This window comes from Mytilus edulis, chromosome 5 (assembly GCF_963676685.1).
Source record: "Mytilus edulis chromosome 5, xbMytEdul2.2, whole genome shotgun sequence".
In the NCBI taxonomy this organism is placed as follows: Eukaryota; Metazoa; Mollusca; class Bivalvia; order Mytilida; family Mytilidae; genus Mytilus; species Mytilus edulis.
The window spans coordinates 39,614,933-39,630,318 of record NC_092348.1 but is presented as its reverse complement, the minus strand read 5'-3'; the positions used below and the strand labels follow the sequence as shown (position 1 = coordinate 39,630,318).

The 15,386-nt window shown below is 31.8% G+C and overlaps 2 protein-coding genes across 4 annotated transcripts; both read left to right on the top strand.

The window, feature by feature from the left end:
* Nucleotides 1–4,182: 4,182 nt before the first annotated feature.
* LOC139523640 (sterile alpha motif domain-containing protein 3-like) lies at nucleotides 4,183–13,991 on the top strand. Of its 3 annotated transcripts, none has more exons than XM_071317806.1 (7): nucleotides 4,183–4,448; nucleotides 9,673–10,233; nucleotides 10,494–10,646; nucleotides 10,923–11,022; nucleotides 11,377–11,748; nucleotides 12,077–12,263; nucleotides 12,584–13,991. In XM_071317806.1, the coding sequence occupies exons 2-7, from the start codon at nucleotides 9,680–9,682 to the stop codon at nucleotides 12,967–12,969; spliced, it is 1,752 nt and encodes a 583-aa protein (XP_071173907.1). In that variant the 5' UTR covers nucleotides 4,183–4,448; nucleotides 9,673–9,679; the 3' UTR covers nucleotides 12,970–13,991. The 3 variants fall into 3 exon arrangements, with proteins under 3 accessions (XP_071173907.1, XP_071173906.1, XP_071173905.1); XM_071317805.1 differs by lacking the exon at nucleotides 4,183–4,448 and adding an exon at nucleotides 4,966–5,045; XM_071317804.1 differs by lacking the exon at nucleotides 4,183–4,448 and having other exon boundaries at nucleotides 9,585–10,233.
* LOC139525084 (uncharacterized) lies at nucleotides 6,558–8,996 on the top strand. Its single transcript, XM_071320266.1, has one exon. The coding sequence runs from the start codon at nucleotides 6,558–6,560 to the stop codon at nucleotides 8,994–8,996; it is 2,439 nt and encodes an 812-aa protein (XP_071176367.1).
* Nucleotides 13,992–15,386: the final 1,395 nt, after the last annotated feature.

Genomic DNA, 15,386 nt, shown 5'->3' with positions numbered 1-15,386 from the left:
ATTAATTAATTATACAAACACATTGTATTCAAAATAAATAAATATAGCGACAAAAGGGTCATTGCCTTATAGTGCTGAAACAAATTATTTTTCAGAAATAGACAAAATTACACAGATTTATTCAAAAAGTCATACATATGAAGATCACACAAGAATATTTTGAAAATTCAGAGCTTTATTTATTTATTTAATTTAATATGGGTTAATATCTCTAATGCGCCTCAAAATGAGGAACTCAAAAGTTTTGTGTAAACAAAAACATCTCTGTTTAGTGATATTGGATATGTTTCTTTTTTTCACAAATTACTGAGCAAAACCATTTGTGGTGATTTGGAAAGCAGAGAAATATATTATATATGGTAAAGCTATGGAGCTGTTGTTCAAAGTATTAAATTAAAAAAAAAATTATTGTGGTAAAAAAGGATTTTTTACGATTTTTTACCTCGAGAAGCCGCATCACGTTGGAATTAACGGGTATGCTTATTTACGGAAAAAAGTAATTTCACTTCGTACCCCCAATATTTAAAAACATATGTGAAAATGTCAAAGCTTCAATACAAGCTATCATACATATCCAAGTTTACGATATGGACTAAGCTACAAGAAAAAAAACGTTACCATTACCGCCTAAGGAAAGACACAATTAAGTATATTGACCCAGCTATTGACGCTTTGTATTTCATGTTTGAAATTACTTAAGGAAATAAAAGAAATGAAGCATAAATGAATAAACCTAAACTACTGTATTGTACAGCACTTTTGCATGTTTAAACACATTGAATAAAACTTCATTTTTTAAGACTTTTTTTAAATTTACCTCACTGTAGCATAATGTAGTATTTTATTTGAGTTCATGGATTCATCCCGACTTCATACTCATAGCTGAAATCATTTTCACACTCCTCATCTCCTTACAACTAGTCTCTAGCTTGTCTCCATTTGTCACAAAAATTTCCTGACACCACGCTTTTTCTCACCTGCTTTCAATGTCTCAACTTTTTTTTTGCGTGCTGTACTTTGATCATCAGCCTTTCGTTTTTGACCAGGCACGGCCCCATCTTAAAAACGGAGGAAACTAGTGTTAGTTTACAACATGTGTTTCCGGCGAATGCGTCAAAAACCGAGGAAAAAAGAAATTCGGGAGACGAACACAACGGAGATGACAAAACGGAGGAAACTCGTGTTAGTTTACAACATGTGTTTCCGGCGAATGCGTCAAAAACAGAGGAAAAATGAACTTCCGGAGACTAACGCAACGGAGATGACAATCGAGATACAAAATCTTCAAATTTAAAGGGTTTAGGCAGTAGGGGACAAGCCAGTGAGCCTTTTAATCGTCTGATAATATTTTTTTTAATTAAACGAAATCACATTAGAAAGGCCGATTTTTAGGGAACGCATAAAATAGCGGACAAGAAAATCTCGCCGCGTGTCACCGGAAGCGTGATTTTATTGGGTGCGGTCCGACGATGCTTTCGATGGTCTGTATGCCTTATTGTGCTTCTTTGTTAAAGATTTGGTTATTTGGACGCTAGTGTTATTATTCCGTCCTGTCATTATTGTTAAAGTTATTCTCGAATTCTTGTCTTTCAATTGTGCTTTTTCTAGACGCCTTTTAATGTTACTTTGAAAACTTGTTTGTTGCTTGTCCTACATTTTTGCAATGTGCTTTGTCTATATGCTTTTTTATGTCCTTTGTTACATATATGACGTGGCCCTGTACTTATACATCTCTTTATTGTGTTATTGTACCATGGTTAATTTTTGTATTGTCTTTAATGTTTGCTAATATGCTTGGTCTATTGCCATTTTTGTCCTTCTTTATTTTTTATTAATATATATTTTTTTTTAGGAATGAAGATTATAACACAATGACAACTAATGTATTTTTGACATTTTTACCTATATTGTATCTTTTTTGTTCACACATTGTTGTAAATATCTTAGTCTAGTCAATATAGGTTAAAATTGACCCTAACCTTGAAGTATTTCATGAGAAGATTTTAATGTGTTAATCGTTAGCACTATACCCCAAATACACACAGAAAAAGGTTCAAAAATATCGTTATTTGAGGAAACTTTAAAAAAAGATATTTTAAAATTCCTATGGAGATTTGCATTGACATGGGAGATAATTCTGCCAAAAAAAACCAACAGAAATATCAATAAAAATTGATACAAAATTATAACTTTAACCGTTCTTTTCAATGGAATTTATTGATTCTTGATTTTAAGCCGTCTTTATAGATTATTACCAAAAACTCGAAACGTGTTTTCATATCTTTTATCAAGCTAAAACCTATATTTCACCATTTATTAGATGTTTCAGCATGTCAAGGTAAACAATCTCAAATTTAATAAGATAATTAAGCATAAATTCCTTTTTTTGTGGTTAAAAATGTCTTTTAACAAGCTAGATGCTGAACAAATGTAATTAACCGATATAAACAATACCTAATATTCACATTATTTTTTTAAAATGATTAAAAAGCAATAAATTTGCAATTTTTTTTTATGAAAAATGTGCAAAAAAAATAAATACCCACAACATTTCGGTTTTGTACATGTCATGAGCAGAAGATTAGATGATATAGTCAAATAATAACTTATAAAAACCCCATCAAAGTATTTTACTTTACATGAATTTTAAGAAGGTTAACAAAAAACTGACAAAAAAGACTAATTTTTGCGGAGTTATCTCCCTTTCCAATGTTAATAACCATAAGAAATTAAAAATGCTGATTTTTTTAGTTTTCCTCAAGTTAGATTTTATGGGATTTTTTTCTGTGTATATTTGGGGCAAAATGCTATAGATTAGAATTAAAGCATTTTTTGTTGCAATTAGTTTGAGGTGGACTATGTTGAAATATGGTGCGACTATCTTGACTGTCCCTTTTGGTATCTTTCGTCCCTCTTTCATACACTATAAAACCAGGTTCAATCCACCATTTTTTACAAAAGAAAATGTATGTACCAAGTTAGGAATAAGACAATTGGTTTTCATTCTCTTGATGTGTTTGAGCTTTTGATTTTACCATTTGATAAGGGGCTTTCCGTTTTATAACGTTTAACCGATATGTGTTTTCTCATTGTTGAAGACTGTATAATATCATCTCATCTCATCTCCTCTCTGCCAGATAGTTTTCTCCTTTGCAATCATACCAAACGTCATTTTCAAGAAGGTATGCTGTTTCCGGCGTCATCAATGTATTAGTTTGTGATTAGGTCTAGTTTATGGGGAACCACTAGAGGTAAGCTAATGATAATTGGTATGCAGTTGTATGAGCATTGGCACATCTCATTACCATTGAGATTATTTGGACCCGCCCTCTTAGTTATGGTCTATTAACTTTAAAACTTTTGCTTAGTTTTCATGTATTAGTTCGTGATTATGTCAGTTTATGGGGAAACACTAGAGGTAAGTTAATGATAGTTAGTATGCAGTTGTATAAACATCGGCGTATCTTATTTCTATGAAACTTTTGGGCCCCGTCCCCTTAGACATGGTTTATTGAGTTTGAAACTTTTGCTTATTTTTCATGTGCAAATTGAATATCAGCAAAAAATATTTTCTCAAAATAATGGTAATAGTCCAAAAGAATATTTGAACATACTAAAATCTTTTAAAACAGATGAAAGGGAAGATATCCACAAAATATTAAAAGAAGAAGATGAATTGATCAAACACTTTATAAATCAAGGAAGTCCAACTCAAATTAACGCTACCTTCCAAAGGGAATTAGAAAAATAACCTTAAAAAAATAGAAAATTAAGAAACAGATAAACCATTCAGTTTCTCAGAAAAAAAAGTTATTAATAGACTAAAACTAGGGAAAGTTGCTGGCCCAGATAAAATTATATATGAAGTTATCAAATATTCTAACCCTTTTATGATTAAAAATTATGTAAAGATATTTAATCTTATCCTGCAGACGGGGAAATATCGTAAAACATGGAGAAACTAATTTTTGATCCCATTACAGACATTACATAAGACTGGTGATTAAAATGATCCCAGTGACTACAGAGGAGTCTCTTTGATAATAATTTTGCAAAAATATGTTATGCAACTATAAATGATTGGCTTACAAAAATTATGGATAACCAATTAAGTAACAGCCAATTTGGTGTTTTTTGCTATCAACGACGGCAGCAGGAATGTCAGGCCAAACATATCGTCTTCACTGAAAAAATTACCTAGTAGAGACTACTAGTTTGGCTAGTACTTCTTTAAAAGTCCCTAGTAGATTATAAGAGTACTAATTAGACTAGTATGTTTACTATCGTGGATGCATCATATTACCAGGCACCAGCTGTGCAACTGATAACAGGATTTTCCGCCGGACGATATCATATTCGCGTGGCTTCTGTTGCACATGAAGTGAAGACCGCAATCAAGTATACAATTGAGTATTATCAGCCTGATTCATTGAGATTTTTGGAAAGCCGTAAGTATTATAACTAAATGGTATGGTATTTTATAGTATTAACTTGTTTTACACACAAAAAAGATCCACAGCATCTCGTATTTTCACGTAATTGTACATCATAAGATGGTCAACTCAACCTTGAGAAAAACAAAGCACCAGTAACACGTGGAACAAGCTTAATCTATAAAAATTAATCAGTTTGATTTGCAAATATGTCTAGCAATGATATTTTTTTAATTTTATGTGTTATATGCTTCAATTTTATCAAGTTTATTAAATGTGCAACACCGATGATTGACCAGTATTAGTCTAACACGGTCAGACGGCACCCCACAGCCGGGCGCCATTTTAATGACCTATATTTGGGAACGAGATGCGCGGTAACATATTCTGTCTCTTTTATTTTTTTATGCTTTGTTTCTCTTTATATAAGAAAACTAATTTCAATAATAGTTATAATTCTTTTTAACGTTCACCATAGAAAACCGTAACTTGAATCCGAAACGTTTTAAAATTATATAATTGAAGACGCCTCGTTATGAAATTAATATGGCTGCGCCCATGGAGTGTAATATGAACCCATCAAAACTAACAGATATGGGATGTTATTACATGGTATATCTTCAATAATTACTTATGAAATATAATATCAAGAAACATTTTAAAGCACAACAGAATTTAATTATGACATACATGTACCATGAAGATGTACACTTGCATCGTGAGTGCACAAATGCATTCACATATGACAATAACAATCAGACTACATGTAAACAACAGAAAAAGCTTGAAAATTTGTATTTTTTTTTACATATATATTATTTACATGTAGGATGATGGATTATTATTTTTTTTTAATAAGTTTTTCTGCTTTATAACACATGATGTCACCAAATTTTGTATCCCATCCCAACATGATTTAATGATTTAAATAACTATATATTTATATAAGATCTAAATAAAATTAATAAATGTCTACCACCCCGCAACCTCAATGTGCACTACAAATCTCAAATGGTATATGTATGTGTCACAAATTTAATTATAGGATATACATGTATGTACTAAATTTTCTTATTCTTTCCCTTATATGTAGGTTAATATGGGTAAACATGATAAAACTAAAAGGAGGGAATATTTGAAAAGAAGAAAACAAGTAAAAAAATTGAAAACCAAAACCAGAAATGATAAAGAAAAGGAGCTTGAAACTTGTAACATTAATGTGACTACTCTATGTGCAGAGTCAATTGACCCTAAAGATGTTAATTTAGGATGCAAAAGGGAAAATAAAGTGTCACTCCCTAAACCTGGGACAGAAAGTTCTGTAGGAAACTATAACTCAACCTTTAGTTCAAGTTCATGTAGTTCTCCATTTAAAGTGTCATTATCAGAAAATGAAAGTTGCAAGTATGCAAGCAGTGTTAAGTCAAATCAGTCCTTTTCATGGGAAAGAACAGAGGCTACAGATCCTTTGATAGTTCGATGGAAAGAATACAAACTGTTACAGTCAAGATTAGCTAAAATCAGAAGACAAAAATTTTGAAAATTATGCTAAATGAAAATACTTTATACATGCCTCTGGGACAAGTTATTTTTTTTGCTCTCTTTATAGCAGTATATTGCATTTTGTATAATATAAAATTAAAACATACATGAATGACACTCGTTAAACTCTTTTACTTGAAATACTTATTAGATGTAGGAAAATGAGGTATTAGTGCCAATGAGAAAACTCTCCATCCAAGTCACAATTTATAAAAGTAAACCATTATAGATAAAGGTACAGTCTTCAACACGGAACCTAGGCTCTCACCGAACAGCAAGATTTAAAGGGCGTCAAAAATTACTTTAGTAAAACCATTCAAATGGGAAAACCAACGTTAACAGTCTAATCTATAGTTCCAGTAAATAGATATTAATTAATATAAATAGCATGTGCATGAAGTGTTATGGAATTCTGTATAATTTCAGGTTCAGAAAAATCACCAGAATTCTTAGAACAGAATTGTCACTTTAATCAACCAGTCATCAACATAAATGTTACATACTTGTATACATGTACAAATCATGATTCTTTTTCTAAAAGTCTAAGAAACTCATATGCATTTTTGATACAGTTTTTTCAAAATGTTTTTATGCTCAAAATGCAACCAAGAAGTAAGATTTTTTTCAAAACTTATAAGCCACTATCGCTTCACACATGGGCATGAACATGGATTCTTCTTAACATGTTCTATTGAAGGGTGTGAAAAACAGTATCAAAATGTTGATTCTTATCTTAAACATGTAAAAAGAAAACATAAAGAGTTTTATCAGACCCACTTTTCAAAATTAAGAGAAGAAAATAGAAGTGCTGATATTGCTGATTGTTTAATGGAAGTTCATGAAAATGAAGATGAACTGATAGATGATGCTGGCAATAATGTTGTTGACACTGAATTCTCTCAAATTGATTTTAAGAAAAATATTGGTATATTTTTGATACAACTTCGTGAAAATTATAAGCTTCCAGCAAAAGTTTTACCTATCGTTGTTAATGAATTCCAATCAATGATAAATCATCACCAAGCAAGTGTATCACATTCTTTAAATAAATTAGTAGGTAATAATGAGTTCAATGCTATCCAGGTTGATCAGTTTAAGCAGATTCTTAATGAAAAATCCGAGATTGAAAATGCCCTTAGCAATCTTGATTCTGAGTATAAAATTAACAAGTTTGCAAGATTTCATTTAAATTTTGTTAAACCCATTGAATATAAACCAGACAGGAATCATATTGAAACATACCAATATGTTCCAATTATAGACACATTACAGAATTTATTATCACATGATGATGTTTTTGCATATGTGATGAACAATCACAAATCCACTGATGGCATTTTGAGAGACTTTTGCGATGGTAATATATATTCAACTAATCAATTTTTTATTGACAACCCTGATGCACTTCAAATCATGTTGTTTTTTGATGAATTTACTGCTGTCAATCCTCTTGGTCATCAAGTTAAGAATTATAAAATAGCTGGTTTTTATATGCTTCTTGGTAACCTTCCACCCAAATTTAGGTCCCAATTGCACTGCATTCAGTTGGTAGCCCTCTGCCATTCTACAACACTGAAGCATAATGGTTTTGAAAAAATCTTGGATCCATTGATTAATGATCTTCAATCCTTAGAAACCAATGGTATCACTGTCTCTAAACATAATGTTGATCACCATTTTTATGGAACTGTTAGTGTTGTTATTGCTGACAATCTTGGTGCCCATGGTATAGGGGGCTACATGGAGTCATTTACAACACTAAGGAATTGTCGATTCTGTTTCATTGACAAACACCACATGCAAACCAAACATGATTGTTCAAATTTCCACATGCGTACACCTGAGATGTATAATAACCAAGCAAGACTTGTACAAGCTGACCCTGCCTTAGCCAGTGTTTATGGAATTAAGCGTTCTTCAACATTGAATAAACTTGGACATTTTCATGTTGTCGGTGGAATGCCATCTGATATTGCACATGACTTGTTTGAAGGAGTTGTTTGTGAAGTCATGACAAACGTTATAAAGTACTGTGTGGTTGAGGGTTTCTTTAGTCTTGCAGAATTGAATGAGGAATTAGCAAGCCTTAAATTTTCAGAGGTGGATAAAAAAAACAAACCTATTAGGGTAAACAATGTCCTAAGAAATTTCAAAGTTCATCAGTCAGCTTCCCAAACTTGGTGTTTTGCAAGAATTCTGCCCTTGCTTGTTGGTCATAAAGTTCCTTTGAATGATCTTACATGGGAGTCATTTCTGTTACTAAGAGATATGCTATTTTATGTATGTGCACCTGCTTTGGACCCTGGCCATCTTTTGTCCATGGCAGATGTTATAAATGAATTTCATGAATGTTATCGCACTTGTTTCCCTGATGTAACTGTGAAACCTAAATTTCATTATACACTGCATTACCCAAACATGATCAAACAATTTGGACCACTTCTTCATCTTCAAACCTTGCGTTTTGAGGCAAAGCATAACTACTTCAAGGAATTGGTTTATAGGTCAAAGAATAGGAAAAATATGTGCAAGTCATTAGCTGAGAGACATCAATACTATATGAGTTCATACAATACGGGTGGGAAATTTCTGTCATCAGGTGATTGTGACTCCACAGGTGGGTCTACTGTACCTTTAGTATTGTTGGATAATGAATTTCAACGTCTTTTGGCAGGTGTTGTACAAGGAGATGAAATATTTCTATGTAACTCAGTTAAAAGTCTTGGAATAACTTATTGGAAGAATACTTGTATAGTGATAGGGTTGCAAGGTTTTTTGTGTCAATTTAGCAAGATTTTGCACTGTGCAATAATTCATGGAAAACCCTTCCTCTTATGTCAAAAACTTAGAACAGTTGGATTTGAAAGGCATTATCATGCATTTGCTGTTGAAAATACAGGTCATTGTGAGGTGTACAAGGTTTCAGATGTGCCAGAAACTAATCCTTTAGGTATCTATGACCACCCAAATCATGCCCATAGGTGGAAGTTGGTTGTTCCAAAGTATAAAGTGATTGTATAGGTTCTTCTATTAGTATTTTTCAAATGATGCTGCACAATAACCCAAAAGCTAGAGTATCTGCGAGTTAATTCCTGCTGGTCTGAATGGTTTATTGTATATTCTATATACATGTACATTTGTATGTGTATTATACTGTTACATAAGCTAGTAGTTTTTACTACTCTGCACCTTAAACTGCAGGTAGACGGTACAGTTTTTGATGTGCACAGGTTGTAATATAGTCAGATTAGTCATATTAGTGTTATATGTATATTATGGTCATTTTGTTTTACTTTCAAATACAATTGATTTCGAATTTCTTGCAAATGTCAGTCCTGCAGTTTCTAGAGTAGACAGTATTCTATTTATAGGCTGTTTGGTCAGTGTGAGATATTTGCATTTTTTTGGGCTGTTAGTTTTATTTTCTGCTTGATTTAGATTTTTTCACATTCAGAAAGTCATCAAAATGAAAAAAACATGTACTTCAAATTTGCTCCTATTCAATAATTAAAATTTTGTACATGAATATATATATATAGTAAATGTAGGTATTTTATCAATCTGTATATGAGGAAGAAAATGTACACAGTATATTATCATTATTCATAGAAAAAAACTATTGTGCATATGATAATTTGTACAGTTTATTTATTTTTATTATTACTAAGGGTCTTTTTTTCTTCTTTTTAATGTTTAGATTCGAAATGGAAAACAAGTTTATTGTGGTGAACTATGGGACCCAAAACAAAAAAATTGCAGTTCATGACATGAGTCATGATACTCTATTAAAACTGATAAAGGAAAGATTTCAAGTCCAATCTCCAGATATAAAGTATTATGATCAGGATGTTGATGACTGGGTTGATTTCGACAGGGATGCAGATGAATGTATTGCAACATTAAAGGTCTTAAAATTAAGAGTTAAGGAGACTCAGCTTCTGAATGAGGATGAAAACTGTCAAGATTCTGACATGCCACCTTCACCTACTCAACCAAGTACACCATGTAGACCAGGGACACCGTCTATAAATAGTAGACCTCAGACTCCAGTCAGTAGACCTCAGACTCCAGTCAGTAGACCTCAGACTCCGGTCAGTAGGTCACAGACTCCTGTTGATAGACCGCAAACTCCATCTAGTAGAGCAGAGACCTCCAGTAGGCCTGATACATGTCAATCCCCTGGTGGAGGAGATCTGACATTACCGTCATTGAGCAGACAAGATACTCCCAGTACTAGCTCAGCATCCAAGTACTCTAGGTAGGTATATTGCCCTGTCAGCTGTATGTCTTTTCATATATAAAGCTGAGAATGATGAAATAAAGCATGTTTTTATGTACCCTCAAAACTTATACAATGTAATTCAAAAAAACTACTTTTATGAAAATATAATGATATTATCAACAAAATATTTCATGCAATCATTTACTTCTTATTTAAAATTGTGTTTCAAGATATGTTTCAAAATAAATTGCTGTCAGTTTATGAAAAGATTTCTTTATATGATTTATTTTTTTCAGCAAAACTTGGTGCAGACAGTATAAAATCTCAAAACCACAACTGTCTAGGTCTGTTCTGTCCAAACTTGAAGCAAAGGAGGAGCTAACAACATCTGAAAGACGCCATTTCCTGGATGTAATATACAATGATGTGACAAAGTATGCTGGAGGAATGTAAGCTATTAAACTTTATCTGAACAGTGTAACTGTACAAGTTTGAATTCAACAAAAAAGAAATCTTTGATAGGACTAAAACTTCAAAGCAAATAACATTAAACATAATATCTTATGAAACACAAATTTACAAAAAAAACATTGGCTTTTAGTGCAAAACACATATTTAAAAGAATTATAGTCTTATTTGTTCCATGTATGGTAAAGATCGGAGATACATGCATTTATACAAAAGCTTAACAAAAATAATTAAAATTATTTATCTTTTTTTTTTAGGTATCCAACATCTGAAATGTACGAAGATGTAGTTGATGGGTTGATAAGGGAATTTCCATATCTTTTGACATATGGTGGATTGCCTCCTTCATCAGCAAGAGTAAGTGCCACACATTTATGAAATTTATAGAATATTATCATTACTTTATCCAACACTAAGTATAGTAGTCACTAGCTCAAATAGAAATAACATATTCAGATACAATAACATAGAACTGTTGGGCATCTGTCTATCGGTCCAAACCTTAAAAGCATTGTCATGTCTACATTTCTCAATATATTTAAGAATATATATGTCCGATGTTACTAGCACAGATGTATTGAATAAGTTTGAAATTTGTTTTTTGTGAGAGACTTGTACGTTAATTCATTCTAAAAAATTAAACTGGGCTCAAGAGGGGGATATTTGAATGCTGTTCTTTTATTGATATTTAATTATTTGAAATATTTAAAGGAGTTCTGGAAAGACAAAGTTCTTTACAAATTTGGAAATGCAAGAAAGCTGTTAGACAAAAATCATCCGGATGTCAAGTTAAGGAAAAAGAAAGTAATAACCGAGGAGAAGAAGTCAGAAGGAAACAAAAACAACTTTACCTGGGGGTTAGGTAGATACCTTCCTGACATTCCAGATACAGAAGATGAAACATCTTTAGACATACATACAAAATGGCTTCAAAGAGAGTATAAAAAAACAGATCAAGACTTGGAAAATGTCAACAGAAAAATGGACTTAACATTCCCATACAGGCGTAGGCAAATAGTGGAAGACAAAATAAGTGTCAGAGATCTGGTTGAGCTTTATCCATGGCTTACATCCAGACATGAGGTAGGAAAAAAATATTGTTTTAAATTTAAAAGATGATTGTAAGAAAACTATTGACTATTTAAGGCAAACATAACAAAGATAGAAATTAAAAAGTACAAATAATAAACAAGCAGGACAATCTTGGCATTGAATTTGATCTGGTAAATGTGATATCATGTAAAAATGTTAATGATTATGCTTCCATCATTTTAACCCTATATAGTTAACAACATGAATTTAGTAGCACACACCTTTATTATGTTTGAAAAAAATCTTAATGTAACTATGAATGAAGATTTTACAAAAAAATATATGCATATGACATAATGTGTTTCAATATTGATTGCAGCTTTTGAAAGAATTCCAGCGCCTTGAACCCAATACAGATTCTAATGACCTCGTTGAATTGCTCACAGAAGGGCTTCAAAAATACAGGAAGGGCATTGTTGGCATAATGAAGGCAAAGAAGAAACCAGATTTTCTGGTTGCAATTGATGAGGCAGCCAAACATTATAGAACTGAAGGACAGAGAAATTGTGAGTTGAGTGTTTAAAATTGTTACTGCTTAAGGATTTTTCACTAATCTTATGATATTTCACTACACAGTGAAGCTTTGACTATCTTTGAATAATATATATGTTTCACCTATTTCTTTTATAAAAAAAATGTATGTTAAAGTGTTTGAAAAATCCAACAGTATTGGAGATGCCAAGCATTGACTCTAAACACAGTGATATCTTTATACCAATTTCTTTCATTACAGATCTTGTATAGTTGAATAATCAGATTGTTTGAATTTGTCTTACATATATATGCGTTTATGTGCAAACATTAACAAAGTTTTTATATGTTTTAGATGCTGATGATTGTATGGCCCTTGCTGGTATGGCTGTGTTGTTTAAAGAAAAGGCTGCAACCTTGTTTGTTAAAGAAAATGCAGAAAATCAAACGACGATGGCTATTAAAGTACACACCCATATCATGACAATGGATACAGATGCTTTCAGTGTCTTTGCAGAGGATACTGAAGTGTTCAAATGTGATTCTTTTTTTGAAGCATACAGTGGCCTATTAGCATGTATTTATGTGTTGAACTTGGCATACCCTAAAGATCTGGAAAAGTCATTCCTCTTTGTTCAAAACATCTTGTTAGGGTTAAAAGACAATGAAGCAAACACAATAGACAAACGTATTGTAAATGTGCTTTCTATGGTCAATGGAGAAATTAAAAAAAGACAATAGGTCAATAAGTTTTAGATACTGTTATATACCAGTATCATGTATATGTGAGAAATTCATTGTTTACCATACATATGTTTTTATGCAAACAATAGAAAACTGTGAAAATTTAAACTGTAAATATTAAAGAGGAAGTAGGTACGAAAATCACATTTTTTTGTAAAGGTTTTTGTACATTAATTATATATTATAAGGAATGTGTACTTCATGGTCACATGTGATGAATAGTGATAAATTTAACCATTGCTTAACATTTATTCATTCACGTCAAAACTGATATAAGCAAATATTAGAATTTAATAGATAAGGACTATAAAAAAGTTCATGATTTGACCTGATCCTGTTTATTAAGCTCAAATAAGATTAGACGAAGTTTCATATAATGTAAAATATGCATTTAGGAGCAAATGGTGAAAATGATTTAGATCCTAGTGCAATATGAGATGGGTGACATGTATTTAGATCCTGGTGCTCTAGAGGGGTGACATTGAGTTGGATCTGTTTGCTCACACTAAAATTTACAGTGCTTTAAAGAAATAAAAATAACATATCATGCTTAATTAACTGTTGGCTACATGTATACTTAATTCTTGACAATTTAATTTTATTCTAAGTGTTTTAAAATGTAAACTTCAAGTAGGAAGACATAGAATAATTGATAAGTCTTACTTTTTTGTTGTTGTAAATAATACTTGAGGGAGAGTTTATTCATTTTAGTTATGCAGGGAGAGCTAATTGATTCAAACAATGATCGTGCGTTAACTAGATGGGTTATTCAACTTATACATTGTATATCTTTAGAATTGTTAGTTGAATCTTCTAAATACAAAACATTGATAATATTGATTAGGGTAGACAGCTTATAAATGTTTTTTTAATATGAATTTAAATGACGTCTTTGTGGTAAATTGGGTAAATTTTACCTATTTGTTTGTTGATGATTGAAATTACTTTGTATTGTCTAATCAAATGTATTGTACAGTTATGTTTTTATGCATCTTATTGAAATAAAATATGTAGGATTTTTTTTTTTTTTTTTTTTTGCTGAACTTCACACACTGACAAATTTAGTTAAATAATTCTTAAGTGTTCAGGCCTAATATGGATAAATTTAAGGAGAGTGTGTGAAAGAGAAAAAAACAAGAACAAGGACTGTAAAGAAATGGTTTTGTCTTTATTGACATTGAAGGTCAATTATCACTACGGAATGCAACACGTTTTTTATCTGCATTAATTGGCAAACAAGGTTTAAATTCAATTAATTTTTAGGATCCTGTGACCTATTACTGAAGTTTTTGTCTGTTGTCTTATGGTCATTGTTGTATTCATATCGATCAAAATTTTACATTCACATTATGTTTTCTGAATTGAAAGATCACTTATACATACAGGTACCGTAGAAGCTTTTAACAAGAAACTTGAAATTCCTGTTGAATTTAATGATCATACATGGAGAATGGTTTAATGGCCTCAGAGCCCCTTTGAATGGAAATATTTGGTTGATTATGCAGTGAAAAATGAAGCATGACTTGAGGGCCCCTTTTATGGCAGTCAAAGTCCCCCCTTTAAAAAACATCTGGATTTTCAATTTGGAACATGATACCTGTACATTAGGGAAATACCTATATGAAATTGCACTGCTATGTCACAATACATACTAATTAAAAAAAGGATTCCTAATCTGTACCATAACTAGGTTAGAAATGTACCATATTAGGACGATCTGGTACCTGTACTTATAGCTAGTAAAGTTACTAGCTGAAGGAGGTATTCCTACTAGGGAATGTTTGTAGAGTTACTTAAAGCTAGTAGAATAACTAGTCTTACCATGTATTTGCCACTAGGAGGACCTAGTTATGTTACTTAAAGGTAGTAATATTACTTATTCAGAATAGTAAACTCACCAAGCAGCCTAGTAAAATTACTAGGGACTCACGGTGTTATTACTAAGTAGCCTAGTGAATTTACTTTGGAGGCCTAGTATAATTACTAGGTAGGCTAGTAAATATACTTCTAGCCTAGTAATCTCATGGACAGTAAGTTTACTAGTTTACTTAGTAGAGACTACTAGGTATTTTTTTCAGTGTTCCTCTTCATTCGATCGTAGCAGGCGATAGCAAGCACTTGATAGAACCATATCTATATCTTCCCTGAAAATAAACCTGACAACTATTGGCTAGGTTCCATTAAATCCCTGTTTACCAAACCGATGGGCGGTTCTGAACTCTATATGCTGGGTAATTTTAAGCTCATTGTGTAAGAAGTGTCGGAGTTTGTCTTTTAACAAGCTCATCCTTCTGGTATTTTTAACCAGAGAATTTAAGATTATTTTTCAGTGAGCGACACTTAGTCTTATCAAATTTTCTTCCATTTTTTGTATAACGTGCGATTGATCGGTGATTTTTGCGGTTTTTGATTTC